Source organism: Eutrigla gurnardus (assembly GCF_963514095.1).
Source record: "Eutrigla gurnardus genome assembly, chromosome: 10".
NCBI lineage: Eukaryota > Metazoa > Chordata > Actinopteri > Perciformes > Triglidae > Eutrigla > Eutrigla gurnardus.
In genome coordinates this window covers 26,903,921-26,922,702 of record NC_139924.1, presented here as the reverse complement: position 1 = coordinate 26,922,702, position 18,782 = coordinate 26,903,921, and the positions used below count along the sequence as shown (strand labels likewise).

Here is an 18,782-nt window from a genome sequence, read left to right as displayed (position 1 = left end):
ACATTGCCGGTGCAGATTGCCGCTCCTTCACAAGCCCTGGTTCTTCCTGTTCAGGACTGTTATTCCCTCTGATATGTAAAGCGAGGCTCCGATACGTTGAAATGTTTGATGTGCTCTCTGATGTCGAGGAGCACGCCGATCGCCCAACTATAAATACGGTTCATGCACGATATTTATGGCTGTAAAGGATCTTTAATTTAAGGTCATACATGCCTGTGGATCTTGAATTCACAGAGTCAAGGGATGAAGGAGGATTCATGAATTTCTTCTTTGCTTCAGAGGAACAGCGGTCCTTTCAGCTGCTTTTACTGTAGTCATGACCCAGAATGGGTTCACTCCGGTTCAGCCTCTTCTTAAAGTGGAGCCCACATGGAGAAATGCCTTTATAAACATCCCCGGTCATACTGTTCACCTGTTTAACAATATATCCTGAAGAGAATTACAAAACGAGTCTATTTCAACCATCCAGCAATCAATCAATCTGAAGCTTTAAGCATCACAGAGCTGGAGAACGTGATGATGGGTTTGTTGTCATAATAATTGTGATTGAAGATTTCCTTAAATAAGGAAAAGATGTCTCTGCATAAATATAAATAAACGATAAACACATCGTCTTCCTCTTCCTCTCTCCTCTGCAGATGAAGCTGTGGAATAAGTACAAAGTAACCAGCATCCCGTCTCTGGTGTTTGTGGACGCCGCTACGGGGAAGGTGGTCTGTCGAAACGGTCTCCTGGTAGTCAGAGACGACCCTAAAGGTGAGCTCACACACACACACACACACACATGATGATGGACAGATGATGGACATAGTTGGTGGTTATATTTCTGTGGAATTAGTTTTCCTTTCATTTGTGGTCCTTCTGTAAAAAAGCTGACCTCGAGCTCTGACCTTAATCCTCGTTACTAAATGGTTAACCCCAAAAATGTGGCAGGTTGACCAGGAAACAGGGAGACGGATCGATTTCTCACACACTTTGAATTCACCTGAATTCTTCAGTCTCTCTGGGCTGCAGATGCAAACTCTCTTTCATAAATACGATAAAAACCATCTTGGTAATCACCTCTCTGGTTTCCACCTGTCCCCCGTAAAGAAAAACACCACAGCAGGTAGAAAATCACCCCGAGGCAAAATAAATAAAGAGACGTCTGGCATTTTACACTCCACCTGTTTCTTCTTCTGCACATCTGCACATCACATTTCTTCTGCATCAGTTTGCTGAATGTTGCAACCATAACAATCAGGGGCAGTAATAGTAATAATAATAATAATAATAATAATAATAATAATACAACTGACAAAATACCCAAATAATGAATTATTCCACTGTTGTACAACTTGATTACACGACATAAACGAGTGCAATAAACATCCAGAAGTGTGAGTATAAACAAGGTCACGCCTGCACACACACAGTCTGTTTCCTGTGCCACATCATTCACCGTTTTTTACACTAACTTTCTTTTTGTGTGTGTGTGTGTGTGTGTGTGTGTGTGTGTGTGTGTGTGTGTGTGTGTGTGTGTGTGTGTGTGTGTGTGTGTGTGTGTGTGTGTGTGTGTGTGTGTGTGTGTGTGTGTGTTGATGCCGCTGTAATTATGGTGCCTGCCTGAATATTATGGCGTGTCCGCGTCTCACTCCCTCATCTGTTGAAACCTATAATTTCTGCACTTTGAAGTGAAGACGGAGAATTAACAAGAGCCAACTTGCGTTCCTTTTCCCTCCGTAACCGAGGGCGACCAACATTTTTATTTCAAATGTTCGCCTCTTCACACCCGGTTAGGTCAGCGTGAGAGAAGTCATGTGGCAATGGCGGCGAGGCACACACACACACACACACACACACACAAGGATTATGACCCGGTTAATGAAAGCTAGTCCGAGCCTGCAGAATTACCCATGATGCATCAGCCGTTTGAGAACAGATTATTATCTGGACTCACGTTTTCCTTTCTTTTGGTCATTTTAAGAGATTTAATTATAGGTTTGATGATTATCGGAATAATATCTTGAATCACCATTATTTTGGCGGGATAATCCTGCACCTACACCTACATTTCCCCTTCAAAATAAAAGCCTATGTATGAGAACTGGCACAGCTACCTCAACAAATACCTCTAATATATAGGGTAATATATTGATTTATTAATGTCCTTCCATTGATGGTCCTTCCAAATAAGGGGATAATCATGCCAACACCTACCTTTCCCCTTCAAAATAAAAGCCTATGTATGAGAACTGGCACAGCTACCTCAACAAATACCTCTCTTTAAGATTTAAGGCAAAAAAAAAGGATTACATGACTTCTGAATAGTGGTACAAATAATGAGTAACATATTGATTTCTTAATGTACTTCCATTGATGGTCCTTCCAAATCAGGGGATAATCATGCCAACACCTACATTTCCCTTCAAAATAAAAGCCTATTTATGAGAACTGGCACAGCTACCTCAACAAATACCTCTCTTTAAGATTTAAGGCAAAAAAAAAGGATTACATGACTTCTGAATAGTGGTACAAATAATGAGTAATATATTTATTTCTTAATGTACTTCCATTGATTCTCTTCCAAACTCGGTGTGGCTGGAGAACAGATTAATCTCTGGACTGAGCAGCAGAGATGCTCGCCAGCCTCACATTTTTCTTGGTCTTGGTCATTTTTAATCCGTTTTTACTCGAGAGGCGGATCGAGAGACTTCCTGACGTGACGAATCAATCCAGCTTGGGTTTGGGTTTTAAAAAAGGAGAGTTTTCAGCACATGAAGACGGGGGTGGGGGGGGGGGATTCGGGGCCTTTCACTCTCCATGAAAGGAAGTTGAGTGGCGTCCGACTAGCCTGCAGCAGCGATGGAGTGCACTTTTACAACGAGGACAACAATAAACGGCCGTGTGTGTCAGAGCGCTGCAGATGTGTCGTTCCTGCTTAATGGAGGTCTGGAAAAAAACCCTGCACTCGCTTTAAAGAGCCCCATTATGAAGCGGCCCACCCACCCGAGGCCTTATTCACCATCTACCTGCTTCTTTTAAATCCCGCTGCTCCAAATGCATCTCGAATGCTCGATGGCAACAATGAAGACACCTTGAGATGAAATGAGAGGTGTGAAGGAGAGCGGGGGGGCTTTATTTAACAGCCATGAGACGCCGGACAGAAAAGGTGTTTCTGGTTTAAATCCGTGGATGATTGGTCGATTAATTGATTAGCCAGTTGACATAAAACGTATTGATTTAACCCATATTTAGGTGAATCTTTTTCTGGCTTCCTTTTTTCTTCTACGACTGAAATCGTTGGTGTTTGGACTTTTGGACATTTAAAGACGGATTAATCAATAACCAACACAATTGTTCCACTCACGTGTTGTTGCTCTGAGATGGAAGCCAATATATATATATTTGGAAATATTTTGATCCTGATACATTGTGCAGACATTCGTGTTCCCCTGAGGATAAATTGTAGTAACTCTGTTGATCTTCTGACTTTGTATTTGTCCAGTATTTTAGTTTATCTGCGGAACGATCAGACTCAGCTAATTATTATTAATAGCATTGTAAACACTATACATGCTAAACATGTTAAAATGGATGATTTAACATTTTATCGCAGATTGTGATGGAAAAAACGGTCTTAATAAGTCTGTCGTGATGAATTTGTATTATCGGTATAATTGTAAATATTGTTGCCGTGTGACTTGAACCTGATTTTGTACATTAATTTAAAAAATATTTATATATTTTTTTTAAACTATTAATCCTTTATTTATGCAGGGAGACCTAATTATATACCATCATCATATTTCAGCTTATTTGATTGTTCATTTAAAAAAAATATTTGTTTCTTCCAAAAAATATATTTTTTGCTGACATTTTTAAGAGTTTTAAGCACATTTTGATGATTATCAGGAAAATATCGCAATTATTTTGTCCAGAATATGCATATCGTCCCATGCCTACATGAAATAATGATGTTAGCATGTGGATTAGCCTTTAGCTCAAATCTGTTCTCTCCTCCCCCCCCAGGCCTGGAGTTCCCCTGGGGTCCCAAGCCGTTTGCCGAGGTGGTGGCGGGGCCTCTGCTCAGGAACAACAGGCAGACAGCAGACAGCGGCTCTCTGGAGGGACACTACGTGGGAGTGTACTTCTCAGCACACTGGGTGAGTGGACAAACCGGCGGTTCATCGCCAGCCGAGCGGAGCGGGAAGAGACGGCATTAGTCAGAGAGAGAGGATCAGCAGGAGGGCATCAGTTTCCACGGCCACCTCTGGACCTTTTATTTTCTTTAAGTAGGCATCACCACACCCAGCTGACATCATCACTATGGTCTGTTTCGGTGGACTGATGAGATGCGGCACAGGAAGCCGAGCTCTGTGTGTGTGTGTGTGTGTGTGTGTGTGTGTGTGTGTGTGTGTGTGTGTGTGTGTGTGTGTGTGTGTGTGTGTGTGTGTGTGTGTGTGTGTGTGTGTGTGTGTGTGTGTGTGTGTGTGTGTGTGTGTGTGTGTGTGTGTGTGTGTGTGACGTGCTGGCTCGAACCCCAGACCCATTAAAAACAAAATGTGAAAAAGGACAAATCCCAGTTTATTTGCAGCATTTTTTTACCGCCACATTCCCCCGGTTACTCGTGTAAATCTACCCGCTATTAAACGTAATTTTCAGAAACCCTGAAATGCCAGCGACCCCGCCTTGGCATCCGTTTGCAAAGGTTTTCTCTCCCTTTTAATGTTCTAGGGGCCTCAAACGGGGCCCCTGGCAGAGAAACAGGACCTTTATGTCACTGTGTGTTTGTGTGAGGGAATGTCTCTTACAGTTCAACTTGATCTAAAACGTCAAACATTGGCAAATAAAAAAAAAAGAAAGACTTTTAACGATGTACAGCATTGACGTGCGTGAGGACGGCGTGCGTTAATGAGCGGCGGGTTGTGCTTCCTGCTCTCGCTCCCACGCTCCCTTTGTGTCGGTGAGGATTCATGAATGGATCAATGCTTGACACATACTGTATCCGCTGCTCTCCCTCACTGACTGGACTGTTATATAATATTCATGAGAATGTTTTTTTTTTTTTTTCACATGCCCAGAAAAAATACACTTATTCTAACAGATGTGAAGGACAGGATTTTATTGCGATCAATAAGTTGATTGTGGTGAATTTCCATTATGGCTGTCTTCAAAAAGCCATGGAAAATAATGCCTAATTATAACACTTGTATTTATCTTTTATTCATGCAGGGAATCATGATTTATCATCTTATTTGAGATTATTTGATATTATATTATATATTTGATATTATTTGAAAAATAAAAGTGATACCAGTATGTTTAAGTGCCATTTTGAGAGTTTTCAGGATATTTTTGATGATTATCGGGATAATATTTTGAATCAAAATTACTTTGGCGGGATAATCGTGCAAACACCTACATTTCCCTTCAAAATAAAAGCCTATTGAGGAGACAGCTACCTCAACAAATACCTCTCTTTTAAGATTTAAGGCAAAATAAAAAAGGATTACATGACTATATTACATTTCCCTTCAAAATAAAAGCATATGCAGGAGAAGTGGGGACTTGCATTTTGATAAATAAAAAACACTTTAAGAACTTGTTAACAAATCAGTTAATTCCTATAATTTAAAATCAATATGTTAATATGATCACTGCTGGTGCATTTTATTGGAAATGATCAGAAAACGATACCACTTATCGGCCAGGCAGCAGAAAAATGTGAAGTGTGTTAAATCTCCTCATTATTTCTCTGGAACACAGAAAGTTTCCCCGACGTCTCTCTCTCACCAGAAGGCAAACTCTGGGGAGGTCGTTCAAAAATGTTAGTGCATAAGTTCCTTAACTGGGATATAAATAGATCCTGATGTCATCTTTTAATGCCGCTTCTAGCTCTCCAAACACTCACACACACACAGAGGAACAAATACTTCCTCAAGCTGGTATTAGAGCAGGATTAGTGGTTTGGATGTGAAAGAAAAACAAAGATGTACTACTTTGTGGAAAGGTGTATTCACATTCTCTCTGCCTGTCTGTCTGTTAGTGCCCGCCGTGCCGCAGTCTGACCCGGGTCTTGGTGGAAACCTACCGAACCGTCAAAGAGTCGGGTCAGAAGTTTGAGATCGTGTTCGTCAGCGCTGACAGGTGAGATCCAGGATCAGATTCATTGATGCAAAACGTCCGTCAAGGGTGCAAATAACCGGTCTTCTTCGTTGGTGCGTTCCCGCTCCAGGTCAGAGGAGTCCTTCCAGCAGTACTTCAGCGAGATGCCGTGGTTGGCGGTGCCGTATTCGGACGAGGCTCGGCGGTCACGACTCAATAGACTATATGGAATACAAGGTAACAGCCATCTCCTTAGAAATGTTGCTTTAGATCGTCCAGCTGAGAGCGTAGCTTTATAACGCAACTAGCATTGGTAGCGTGGTAGCGACCTGTCAATCAGCAGGTAAGCCCCGCCCCCTAAAGCATCCCCTGCTTTCTGGTCTGGTGGACTCTAAATGGACCATAATGTACTAAATGAACGTCATGCTGGATTGAAGAAGACTTGAAACTAGAGATTGAGACCATAAACTCATGTTTACAATGTTTACTGAGATAATACATCAAGAGAGAAGTAGGACCATTTTCTCATAGACTTCTATACAACCAGAGAGGAGTCGCCCCCTGGTGGCCAGCAGAGAGAAGTAGGACCATTTTCTCATAGACTTCTATACAACCAGAGAGGAGTCGCCCCCTGGTGGCCAGCAGAGAGAAGTAGGACCATTTTCTCATAGACTTCTACACAACCAGAGAGGAGTCGCCCCCTGGTGGCCAGCAGAGAGAAGTAGGACCATTTTCTCATAGACTTCTACACAACCAGAGAGGAGTCGCCCCCTGGTGGCCAGCAGAGAGAAGTAGGACCATTTTCTCATAGACTTCTATACAACCAGAGAGGAGTCGGCCCCTGGTGGCCAGCAGAGAGAAGTAGGACCATTTTCTCATAGACTTCTACACAACCAGAGAGGAGTCGCCCCCTGGTGGCCAGCAGAGAGAAGTAGGACCATTTTCTCATAGACTTCTATACAACCAGAGAGGAGTCGGCCCCTGGTGGCCAGCAGAGAGAAGTAGGACCATTTTCTCATAGACTTCTATACAACCAGAGAGGAGTCGCCCCCTGGTGGCCAGCAGAGAGAAGTAGGACCATTTTCTCATAGACTTCTATACAACCAGAGAGGAGTCGCCCCCTGGTGGCCAGCAGAGAGAATGCAGCTTTAAGGCACTTCGGAGTTGGCTTCACTTCTTCAGAACAGGAGGTTGCCGGCCCTGACAGCTCTCTGTGCCGGGCTGGCAAACGGCAACACAAATATTGCCTGATTGAGGAATGTGAGCTGGTCATCAAGTTGACAGTCTCGTTGGTTGAAGCTCTTCCTCTTCGTCCTCTTCTTCCTCTTCATCATCTTCCTCTCTGCTAAGAATGGATGGAAGTTTGCAAGAGTTTGCTCTTGGCCTCTCCTGCAAAGTATGTGAGGAATGTATGGAAGACGAGTCAACACTACCACCTCCCCTCCTCCCTTCCTCCCCCCCTCCTCCCTCCCCCCCTCCTCCCTCCCTCCTCCCCCCTCCCTCCTTCCCTCCTCCCCCCTCCCTCCTTCGGTCCACATGCACAGGCAGGAACTCGCTCACCTTCACTGTTTGCTCCCGGATGGTGTCTGTTTCTGATGAGGGCCGTTAATAAGGCGGAGAGATCGTTATCAGAAGTGACGCTGGGAAATAAACTGGGAGAGAAAAAAAGGCCTAACGCCTCCCCCTCCTCACCAGGTATTCCCACACTGATCCTGCTGGACGCCGAGGGTCACATGATCTCGCGACAGGGCCGGGTGGAGGTTCTGAACGACCCCGAGTGCCGGCTCTTTCCGTGGCACCCGCGGCCCGTGCTGGAGCTCAGCGAGTCCAACGCCGTGCAGCTCCACGAGGGGCCCTGCCTCGTCCTGTTCGTGGGTGAGTAGAGCGCCGTTTTCTTTTCTTTTTTTGTTTACCCCCCACCTCCACATTGGGGGTGGGGGGGGACCCTCCCCCTCCTCCTCCTCCGGCTGGAGCTCCCTGTGCGTGAATGGATTGGCATTTATGTGGTATTGAATGTCAAGACTACTGTGGAAAATTCTTCCCGTGTCGGAAGGCCCAAAGGTCTGAGGGAAATGTTTTTAGCATTTATCTATTTATATGCTAATAAAGGAGGTGCAAAGAAATTAAATGCAGGAGAATAATGTCACGTCTGTCAGACAGCTCCTGGTTTTTGGACGGCGAAGTCCTCAAAATTGGAGAACACCTCGGTGTCCCTCCCCATCCAACTGGATTCATGAAGGTGGATTTATTTCCCCCCTCCATACCTTAATAACACCTTTCCATGTGTCTCTTCTGGTCCAGACGCCGAGGAGGAAGGTGAGCTGGAGCCGGCCAAGGAGCTGATTCAGCCAATCGCGGAGAAGCTCATGGCCAAGTACAAAGCCAAGGAGGAGGAGATGCCGCTGCTGTTCTTCGTGGCTGGAGAGGTGAGATAAGCCGCAGCCAAAATGTCATCTGACGCTGAATCGCATAGCTGAGGATGTTCTCGTGTGACACACGGTAACTCATCCGTGAGCGTTTGTTCTGCCGCCGCTTCGTCATGATGTGTTTGTGGCCACTTGGCAAATATTATAATCTTGGTTTTAGCCCGGTTTTTGGTCTCTGATCTCCTGAGAAAGAATATATCTGTGTCTTTAGCTGCTAAGTTGGGGGGTTTTTTTAGCTTCTTGTTGTTGAATGTGGAGGTGAAGAGTTAGAAAACCAAGATAATTAGCTAAAAGAAGCTAGAATGTTCTTTAGAGCTGAGAGTCAGGTGATTTAGTTTCATGGCTTTGCCGCAACGAGCAAAAACGAGAATAAATTGTTTATGAAAATATTGATTATAGCCACATTAACTTTGCTTATGGAAGAATTATGAGCAATATTGAGCCAGGAAACGTATCAGTTTCAAAATAAACAAACGGAATGTTGCAACAATGTTGCCAATAAGTCAGCAACATATTTAATGCATGTCCAAATATGGTCACTTCCTTCACTGGTTGCAAACATTCCGTGAAGATGCAAAACCGTTCAGTCCACAAAGCAACGGGTGACGTCACCATGACGACGTGGGACAGCAGTATCGGTCAGGCTCGGATCATCGTAGGTTTGAATCTGGACCCAACACATCGGCAGTGGCACCCTCTCCCTCCTCTCCGTGACCCAGAATTCACCCCGGTGTCTTTTTATCGCCATGAGAGCGTGCCAGCAGACTTTTCTCCTCCTCCTCCTCCACGTCCAAATAATCCCTCCATCTCTTCCTGCGCCTCCTCCCACGTCTTCACCCTGACGTTTTCAGAACTCTGATTATCTCGTGTTGTTCTGTCTCGACCTTTCCCGAGCCGGTGGAGTTAGCGAGCCGCGGCCCGACATAATTACCAGATTAGCTACCTCGCTACCCTCCAGCTCCCTCCTTCCTGCCCAGATCTCTCTCTCAGACCGGCAGACCTCCAGTCAGAGGGCCGGCTGGTTTCTGGTGTCACACATCGAGTCCAGGCTCGGGTTTCGTGGCCGCGGGGGCTTTTCACACATGTGCCAACTGTCCGTCCAAGGCCGCCCCTAAGCCTTGAAGTGTCAACGACACATCAGGGTTCGTACGGGTGCTGGAAATCCTTGAAAACACTTGACATTTTAGTGTTGTGTTTTCAAGGTCTGAAAAGTGCTTGGATTTAGACTAAAGTGCTTGAAATGTGTGTTCTATGTGAAGAAGCTGTCTCCAAACATCATGTTGGTTGTTTAGAGGACAATAACATCTCATTTAATGTGATGAACAAGTGGCATAATAAGTAGACTGAATACTGAGGATTGGATTGATACAAATATGGAGTTTACCACAGCTGGAAGGGGCTGGAAAAGCATGGAAATGCACCTTAAAGTGCTTGAAAAGTGCTTGAATTTGACTTTGGAGAAGGTGCACAAGAAAAGGCTCATTGTCTGCGTGCCAAATATGTATTTGGTCCAGAAACACAAAGATGCATTGTTGCTCTGGAGCTCGACGTGGTTCAGGAGTTTTGTAGCACACATGCTAACGGCAGCTAGCTTCACATCGACGTGCAGGTCTCATTTCCTGGCTCTCGCTCTCGGCCGGTTATGAAATCACTGTCAGATATCACTTCCTGTTTGGAGGCTCAGACTCCGGCACATTCTTCTTACTCTGCTGAAAGAAAACATACGCAACACAGTAGTGCACTGATTTTATTGGCTGTTAGTTCATATTGAAGCAAAAATGTGCAGCTTTTCTTTCTCTTACGTGAATGTAATTAGAATATTTTAGGATTTTGGACTCTCGTTCTCGTGTTTTATAGCCCAAATGAATCAAGGATATAATCTGTAAATGATTCAGTCATAAAACCAGTCATCAGGTGCAGCTGTATTTACATTTAGTGTTGAGTGAAATGTCTTATAACAGCTATTGAATTAAAATGAGATGTGTTGCAGGCGTTCATGCTCCCTACAGGATGACTCGTTATTCAGCACTTCAATACATTTATGATCAAAACGCCTGCAAATCTAACGATGTGTTTAGTGCTGATCGTTGGCCAGCGTTACCATGCCGACACGCTGAACGGACACGCTATGCATCTTCGCATTGTCATCATGAGAATGTTAGCATGCTGTTAGCATTTAGCTGGAGTGCTGCTGGCGTGGCAGGAAGGCATTTATTGTTTTAATTAGAAACACATTGAATGATTTGTTGCTCGAAGGAGAGAGAAAACAACAACAGCTGGCCTTAAAAAATCATGTTTTATTGCTTTTAGTGTTTGGATGAGTGCAGCTTTTTTATGTTTGCTCGCAAAGAATTTGAGAAATCTTTTTTTATTATTGGTGGAAAGTTTTGTAACTTAAATCAAGATGTTCAGCAGTTTATCCTCCATTTACACACATCAGGCCAAGCTGTTTTACGCTTTCAGCAATGTAAACTGGCCTTAAAATCCAAATCATGTTTTATTGCTTGTGTTTAGATTATAGATTTTTTTTTTTTCACTTTATTTTTTGCAGAAAGTTTTTGTAGCTCGTGTAACTCAAGAGATGATCTTCACTAGTTTCTCCTCCATTTAGATGGGATAATATCTTACATTTACATTTAGGTCATTTAGCAGACGCTTTTGTCCAAAGCGAATCACAGTTGATCTTGAATCTTGAATCACAGTTATTCTGGAGGGATAATCGTGCATTTCCCTTCAAAATAAAAGCCTCAGCAGGAGAAACGGCATACCTCAACAAATACCTCAATACGTTTATGATCAATGATGTCACTTCCAGCAATGTAAACTGAGAATATCCCAAATTTCACAATCACAGACTTTTGTCTGAGAAGTCAGAAGCCGGCGTGTGATATGGAACGGCCCGGCGACACACACACACACACACACACACACACACACACACACACACACTGCACCTCACAAGTTTACACAACAAAAGATGCATGACTTCCTCGGAGGTCGAGGATGCAGAGATTATCTTGTATCGCCGAGGCTGCAAAAAAGGCCCACAGTGGCAGATTTGTGGAATTTCTCTCCTTTTTTGTGGTTTTCTTTACTGTGTGTGTGTGTGTGTGTGTGTGTGTGTGTGTGTGTGTGTGTGTGTGTGTGTGTGTGTGTGTGTGTGTGTGTGTGTGTGTGTGTGTGTGTGTGTGATCCCCGGATCATCTATAATCCACACGTTTAGCGTTGCTGCATAAAGCGAGGCAGCGGATAATGAAGCCGTATTTCAGCGGTAACGGCGTTGTTGTCGGTGACAGCTTCCATCTGCGAGCGTTAAGCGGTGGATGTATGGTGATTTGCAGGGCAATAAAGTGGAAGTGAGCCGCCTACGACAAAATACCACACTGCGACTCATGTGCTCCATCTGTTAGCGGTTTCATCCTGGCACGTTCGTCCTTTTTAGGTAGCGTGGGGGAAGTCTGAGTGCTTGTCGTGTGGGTTTGATCCATTTAGCAACAATAGCTGCAGGTTTTTCTGATAACGGCGACGGAGCGACACAAACAGGGAGTGGAGCAGGAAATCCATCTGAAAGCGCTTCATCTTTGACTTTGTTTTGACAAAAACTCACTCTGGCACATAAATCAGTAACCATATTAACATCAGAGCCCCCTAACCCCCCCACGCTCCCAGACCCCTTTGCTGCAGCGCCACCTTCTGGCCCTTTCTCTTGTTTGTATTTTCAACATAATCTTTTCCACATGAATCTGATCTTTTTAATGTTCGGAGTCCCTGAGAGCCAGCTAAGCTAAGCCGAGGGGAAATCAGGTCACGCTGCTGCCTTGAAAACGTCTCCAGTGATGGGAGCCGTGAACTCTGACCTTCACCAAACATAACATGTGAAATCCATTTGACTTTGTGAAGAAAAACGCAATACAGGATCTCTGTCCATTATTTTTTTATTCTAGTCTCAATAATGAATGGTCCCTTTTTGGAAGCTTGTGTGAAAGTTGCTGCCGGTGAGTCTTTCTTGTTGCCCGCGGCTGCAGAGGTTGTGATCCCGTTTTGAACGGTGACAGGAAGCCGCAGGTGAAGCCCTTTCAAAATAACTGCCAAGGAAATAAAAGCCTCCAAACCCAGCAGCAACGTATTCCTTCACAACTGTGAGGGACAGGGTTGGTACCGGTGCTGGAAATCCTTGAAAACACTTTAAATTTTAGTGTGGCATTTTCAAGGTTTGAAAAGTGCTTGAAAGTGCTTGAAATGTGTGTTCTATGTGATGATATGAAAAGTGCTTGAATGTGGAAAAGGTGGAGGAGCTTTTTGCAAAAAGAAAAGAGGAGGGATGTTGTTGGACCCCCGTCCGGTTCCTTCCTGGTCTTTCCACCCACCAGGAGGATCTCTGGGAGGCCGGCCTGCAGGAAGACAGTTTCATATTCTCCCTTTTTAAGAAATATGTACATTAATAAAGATTTCGCCGGACAGTTCTGAATTTACAGGGTGAATCATGACGGCTGCTGTCCTGGTTTCCAATATTAAAGCCCCTCTCTTATTCTCCGATGGTTCTCCAGCTGTCAGACTGTTACTTTACAAGAAATGTTGTCCTGGACAGACCTGGTCCAGGACAGACCTGGTTTGAATTCCTACACACTGACGGCACTGCAATGTTGCATTTCCAATAGATATAAAATATATTTTTCAATAACATTATGGCTCACATTGAGCACAAGCTTTCTATTTTAGGGACCAAAAAAATAATTAAAGGATTTATGTTCCTCCTATCATCCTTTATCATCTTTTTATCCAGCAGATTTATGTTTGCTGGAACAAAACTATGGGACATTATACGCTTTATTATTGTAGGAAACTTTATGAGTAATGTTCTGAAGTCTCCGTTCTGATGTTAGCCAAAGTATTGTCAGAGAAAAATGTGAAATTTGAGCAGAAAAGAAAGATGTTTCAGTAAAGACGTGTGAGTGAGTCTGGTTTGGGTCCGTTCCCAGTAATCCATCCAGACTCATGAGGAATCACATCACTGTGTGGACAGGGCTCGGACGGGTGCTGGAAATCCTTGAATATTAGTGTGGTGTTTTCAAGGTTTGAAAAAGTGCTTGGATGTAGACTAAAGGTCTTGAAATGTGTGTTGTATGTGATGACATCTATGATAGGACAGAGAAAAGAAGATCTCCATATCTGAGGGACTGAAAACAGCATTTTGTGACATTTCTTTATGAAAAATGACTTTTGATGATGAACAGATGATGAAAATAGTTGGTGATTATATTTCTGTGGATCTGTTAGTGGAATTAGTTTTCCTTTCATTTGTGGTCCTTCTGTAAAAAGCTGTCTCCAAACATCATGTTGGTTGTTTAGAGGACAATAACATCTCATTTAATGTGATGAACAAGTGACATAATAAGTAGACTGAATACTGACCATTGGATTGATACAAATATGGAGTTTACCACAGCTGGAAGGGGCTGGAAAAGCATGGAAATGCACCTTGAAGTGCTTGAAAAGTGCTTGAATGTGACTTGAGGTGTAGGAACCCTGGGTGTATATATATATATATATATATATATATATTTCTCTCTCTCTCACTGCAGGACGACATGAGCGACTCCCTGCGGGACTACACGAACCTCCCGGAGGCGGCGCCGCTGCTCACCATCCTGGACATGTCGGCCCGGGCCAAGTACGTCCGCGACGTCGAGGAGATCACGCCGACCGTCGTGGAGCAGTTTGTCGGCGACTTCCTGGCTGAGAAGCTCAAACCGGAGCCCATCTGAAGAGGAAGTCTGAATATAAATATATAAAATGGGAATATATGAAATGGGAACTCCATGGTCGACGACGCTGCCCTGTTGCTCCACGCCCCCCCTCGCCCTTCCCACGACGTCGGAGAGATGTCTCACTTTTTACTGACATTTTAACATTTTTTTTAGACATGTTCCTCTTTTCATGGAGTCCTCTTTCTCTCCTGTGGTGCCTTGCATTGACAATAGTCCCTACAGTAATATATATGTGGAGATTCTGTTTGTTTTTTTGGCCTCAAGAAAAGTATCTGTATTTTTTTTCACTCAATAGCATTTCTAGAGAAAACCAGAGAATTACCCAGTGGACCTACTTAATTCAGCTGATTCTTTGTGTGTGTGTGTTTTTTTGTCTGTGTTACTTTTTTGGTTTCCGAATGATGTCGAGAAAGAATAAATAAATAAATAAAAATGCATTTTTACAGTTGTTAATTCACACACGTAGTGCAAAATGTGCTCAGCCTCAGTTGGATGTAGCCGTAAGCCTTTCTGGCCCTATTTAAATAAATACAATAAAAAGGTGCACATACAGTAAAGATCACATTAAACGTGCTTGTAACAGACCAGTGACTGATGTTTGAAAAACCCCACCCCACTGTGTGTGTGTGTGTGTGTGTGTGTGTGTGTGTGTGTGTGTGTGTGTGTGTGTGTGTGTGTGTGTGTGTGTGTGTGTGTGTGTGTGTGTGTGTGTGTGTGTGTGTTTTATGTGAGTGAAGGTCATCTCTTGCCAGTTGTTAATGGTGGTTTTCATCTCAACGTCATTATGAGGATTTTCTGTGAAGGTCCTCTAATGTTATTAAAGAAGAAGAAGAAAGAGCGGGTTGTTTCTGAAGGTGCAGGAATGGCATTTGAAGAGTTGTTGAATGTATAAATCCCTGTACTGTGTCACTTCAGTCATGACTTCTCACACCCATTAAAACTTCACTGGCAAGCACAAAGTTTTTCCTCCTTTTTAAGTTTCCAGCAATAAAAGCTGGCTCTCATATGTAAAATATCCCCCACTTCCTTTTTGTTAATGTATTTTAAATGCAAACGTTGTTTATTACGGGAGACATTATGCAGATCCTCTTTGTTAATGTGCTCAGGTGGGATGGAAGTGTGGTGGCTCGTTGTATTTGCATAAAGGGTGGACATCAGTCTGGGACTTAGAATGAATATGCGTCTGGTGCATCTATTTAAAACTCGAGGAGGTAGAAAAGGGAGGAATGTGCGTTTTGTTTGGGTGAAGCGGAGCATCGTCTGGCTTTCTTCAGAGGAACTCCAGATTTATGTTATTTCAGCCTCATGGGATTTATTGTACGTTTAATATTTGCTGCAGAATTCCTTTCTTGTATGATGGAGCATGGAGGTCGGGGATAAGCCCCACCCACTTTTTAAAAAAAAACATTACTTTTTACTTTCAGAGAATTTCACTTTATTTATTTGTTGGCAACATGTTAAAGTTAAAAATAAAAAGAATAACCCCCAAAAATTATGAAAAAGGAAATATAATTCTCATAATCAACAAATGTACAGACTGATTCTCTCATTTCACAGATAAAACAAATAATCAAGAGATTTATTCATAATGAAACAGGAAAAAGACACATTGACATGAATTAACTGAAATGCAGTGTTTTATTATTAGCAGGACGGGCTGTAGAATGTACATTTAAATAATTTGGTTCAGTCTGTAGTCCTTGAAAGCGTTGTCATTGGCAACCAGACGAGCTCTCAGCGATTAACTGTCGTAACAAACAGGATAAATACACACCAGAAGTCCTATCATGAAAACTTCTCTGCTGCAGATCTCCACTTCCACCCCGGCGTCTGCATGAGCTTCAACAGCTGCTTCCTGCCCTCAAACAGGAGGATGCTGGCGGCCATGGCCGAATTCAAGCTGTCCACCTCCGGAGCCACGGGGATGAAGAGCCTGCGTCCGTCGGTCTTCTCCGCCAACTGGACCGCCTCCACGCTCAGACCGTGCGTCTCTCCGCCGATCACCATGGCGACGGGACTCTGAGCCCAGCTCTCGTGGTACAGCCTGGAGTCCACTCTGGGAAGCGAGAGTCCACCGTATTCACGATCCGAGTCCGAGTCCGAATCCGAGTCCGAGTCCGAGTCCTCGTGGAGAGCGTTGTTTTTGCGGTTGGGCCTCGAGCTGACCCAGCCGTGGTCTCCGGCTTTGGAGGGTTTGTGAGACGCGTGGACTTGCGGGTTGTCTCCGCTGCTGTCGGCCACGTGGACCGTCACGTGTTCGGGGAGATGTTTCTCCACGTCGTCCCAGTCCAGGCTGGGGTAGATGGGAAGGCGGAAATGGGCGCCCATTGCTGCCCGCAGGACTTTCGGCTCCCAGGCATCAACGCAACCTGTAGGTGATGAAAAAAAAACAGAAGCAAAGCCATTTCAGGTGAAGCTCACATCTTTAATAGCACTTCTTCTACATACAGTATTACTGTTTGTGCCTCTACTGTCTCTTGCTTGCTCTTTTTAATCGCCATGTTTTGCGGTTTTTTCCGCCCAAAATAAAATGTATTATTATTATTATTATTATTAGTGGATAAACATACCTTTTGTGAGGAGGACATTATGGCAGCCAGCAGCAGCAGCACACCGCAGCATGGTCCCAAGGTTGCCCGGGTCTCGGATGTTGTCACAGATCAGAGACAGCGGCACTGAATGACCTTTGTTAGCGAAGGTCAGACGCGACGGGTCCGGACGAGAAAATATGGCTGCAGAAGAAGAAGAAGAAATCCGAGTCAGCGCCAGCTCAGAGCACCTGAGCTTCATAATGAAACCAAAACAACAACAACCCTCACCGATCACCCCTTGGGGGGCCACGAGGTCAGACCAGATCTTGATGTCCTCAAACTTGACCTTGACCAGCGTGGCCCGTTTCAGCTTGTCGGCGGGCAGCTCTCTGAGCCGGTCCACCGTGCTGAAGAAGACCATCTGGGGGTTGGCGCCGGCGTCCAGGGCGTCGCAGATCAGACGCCGGCCCTCCAGGAGGATCTTACCCTGGTGCTCCCGAAACGTCCTGGAGCGAGCGACACTCGCTAACCTCCTGAAGGTCAGACGAGGGGAGAGAGAGAGGCACAGAAGCAGTGTGAATGTGATATAATTATCATAAGTAATTATAGGGAGCTACTGTGGATTTAACCTTATTATTAATATGTTCCAGAATTAAGACATTTACCTGAGTGAAAGTAGTATTATCACAGTTAAAAACTCCTCCTCCATTCAAAACGTTTGGTTGTTGCAGAGAGGATGAAAACATACTTTTATATATACCTCACTTTGAGGAATATAAAAAAAAAAGTTTATTTAAATTAAGCAGAAGAACGTTGTGTCTAAGCTTTTTCTCTAGAATAATATGGAATCTAAAATGGGCAAACGTTTGATTGAAATCAGAGAATGAGTAAACAAGATTATAAAATCTCTAGCTTTTGGTGCTTTATGGTTTGTTTGTTTTTAAATCATCTATGAACACATTTAAATCAGGATCAAATATGTTTTTAATACCCAGCTAGACAGATGAGCTGTAGACTAGTGGAGTAGGAATATGAAGAAGTTATGTGTAGGAACCTTAAAACTGTACTAGGAATGTCACTATATTTAGAGGTGGGAGAACAATCAATTATATGATGCAATGTGATGCTATTTTATATGATATTTATTTTTTTGAGGCATTATTTCCACATTTTCTATAAGTAATGTAGTACATCAACTGTATCATAACAATAGGAATTTGTTCCAAAGATCTGAAGGATATATTCTCATAAATATCATATAAATCATGTATTATTAAGTATTAATAAACTCACGCTAGTCGTTTATCTCCGGGTAAAGCCTTCTCGAAGCGCAGCTCGTCATGATGATCCTTTATCACGGCGTGTTTAAAGGATGACTGCAGGTTATTCGTCGCTTTAATGAACTCTCCTGCGGGACGTTGTTTTCTCGGAGCTGCTGTGACTTTTACCTCCTTCTGCCTCCTGACGTCACGCCCCGCCGCCGCCGCCGGCGGATTCTCGGAGGCTTTCTCCGTCTCGTCTCCGGGCAGAAACACCCGGACGGGTTTCCTCCGCAGGCCGCGTACGTACCGCTTAGACTCCACGAACGAACCGCCGCTTCGCCCCGTCAGAAAAACACTTCGCTCCATGGAAACCAGACATATCACGCTTCTCATGTACGCCGCCATGTTTCTGCCCCTTCTTCTTCTGTGGTTGGTTGGAACGTTGTAACCATAGCAACGTCGCTACATAGCGCCACCAGCTGTAGAGAAAAAAAACCCCGTAAAACTAGATTTAAACATCGATAATTAATTTAGTTTAATGTAATAAAAGTTAAGAAAGTCAACGTTCAGTTACCATATAATGTTTAAATGTACGTTCTCTTTGCTTTTCTTCGTTTACTTTTTATTCCGGCTGCTTATGCTGTAACCTCGCGAGACTGGGTGATACCATTAACCTGAATGGATAGGGGTGGCGGCGAACGTATTTTT

At 43.9% G+C, this 18,782-nt stretch overlaps 2 protein-coding genes across 3 annotated transcripts in view; one reads left to right on the top strand and one right to left on the bottom strand.

The window, feature by feature from the left end:
- nxn (nucleoredoxin) overlaps positions 1–14,878 on the top strand; it is a 53,282-nt gene extending 38,404 nt beyond the window's left edge. For both annotated transcript variants that reach the window (XM_084018686.1, XM_084018687.1), the window contains exons 2-8: positions 639–756; positions 4,012–4,145; positions 6,029–6,129; positions 6,218–6,324; positions 7,783–7,962; positions 8,389–8,513; positions 14,096–14,878. In XM_084018686.1, the coding sequence (XP_083874812.1) occupies positions 639–756; positions 4,012–4,145; positions 6,029–6,129; positions 6,218–6,324; positions 7,783–7,962; positions 8,389–8,513; positions 14,096–14,278 (948 nt within the window). In that variant the 3' untranslated portion in view covers positions 14,279–14,878. The remainder of the gene's footprint in view (positions 1–638; positions 757–4,011; positions 4,146–6,028; positions 6,130–6,217; positions 6,325–7,782; positions 7,963–8,388; positions 8,514–14,095) is intronic.
- A 1,025-nt stretch (positions 14,879–15,903) lies between these two features.
- Positions 15,904–18,484, bottom strand: mrm3a (mitochondrial rRNA methyltransferase 3a). Its single transcript, XM_084019383.1, has 4 exons — positions 18,106–18,484; positions 17,101–17,345; positions 16,852–17,013; positions 15,904–16,650 (listed from the first exon to the last, which is right to left on the bottom strand). The coding sequence occupies exons 1-4, from the start codon at positions 18,477–18,479 to the stop codon at positions 16,067–16,069; spliced, it is 1,365 nt and encodes a 454-aa protein (XP_083875509.1). The 5' UTR covers positions 18,480–18,484; the 3' UTR covers positions 15,904–16,066.
- Between the last annotated feature and the right edge of the window lie 298 nt (positions 18,485–18,782).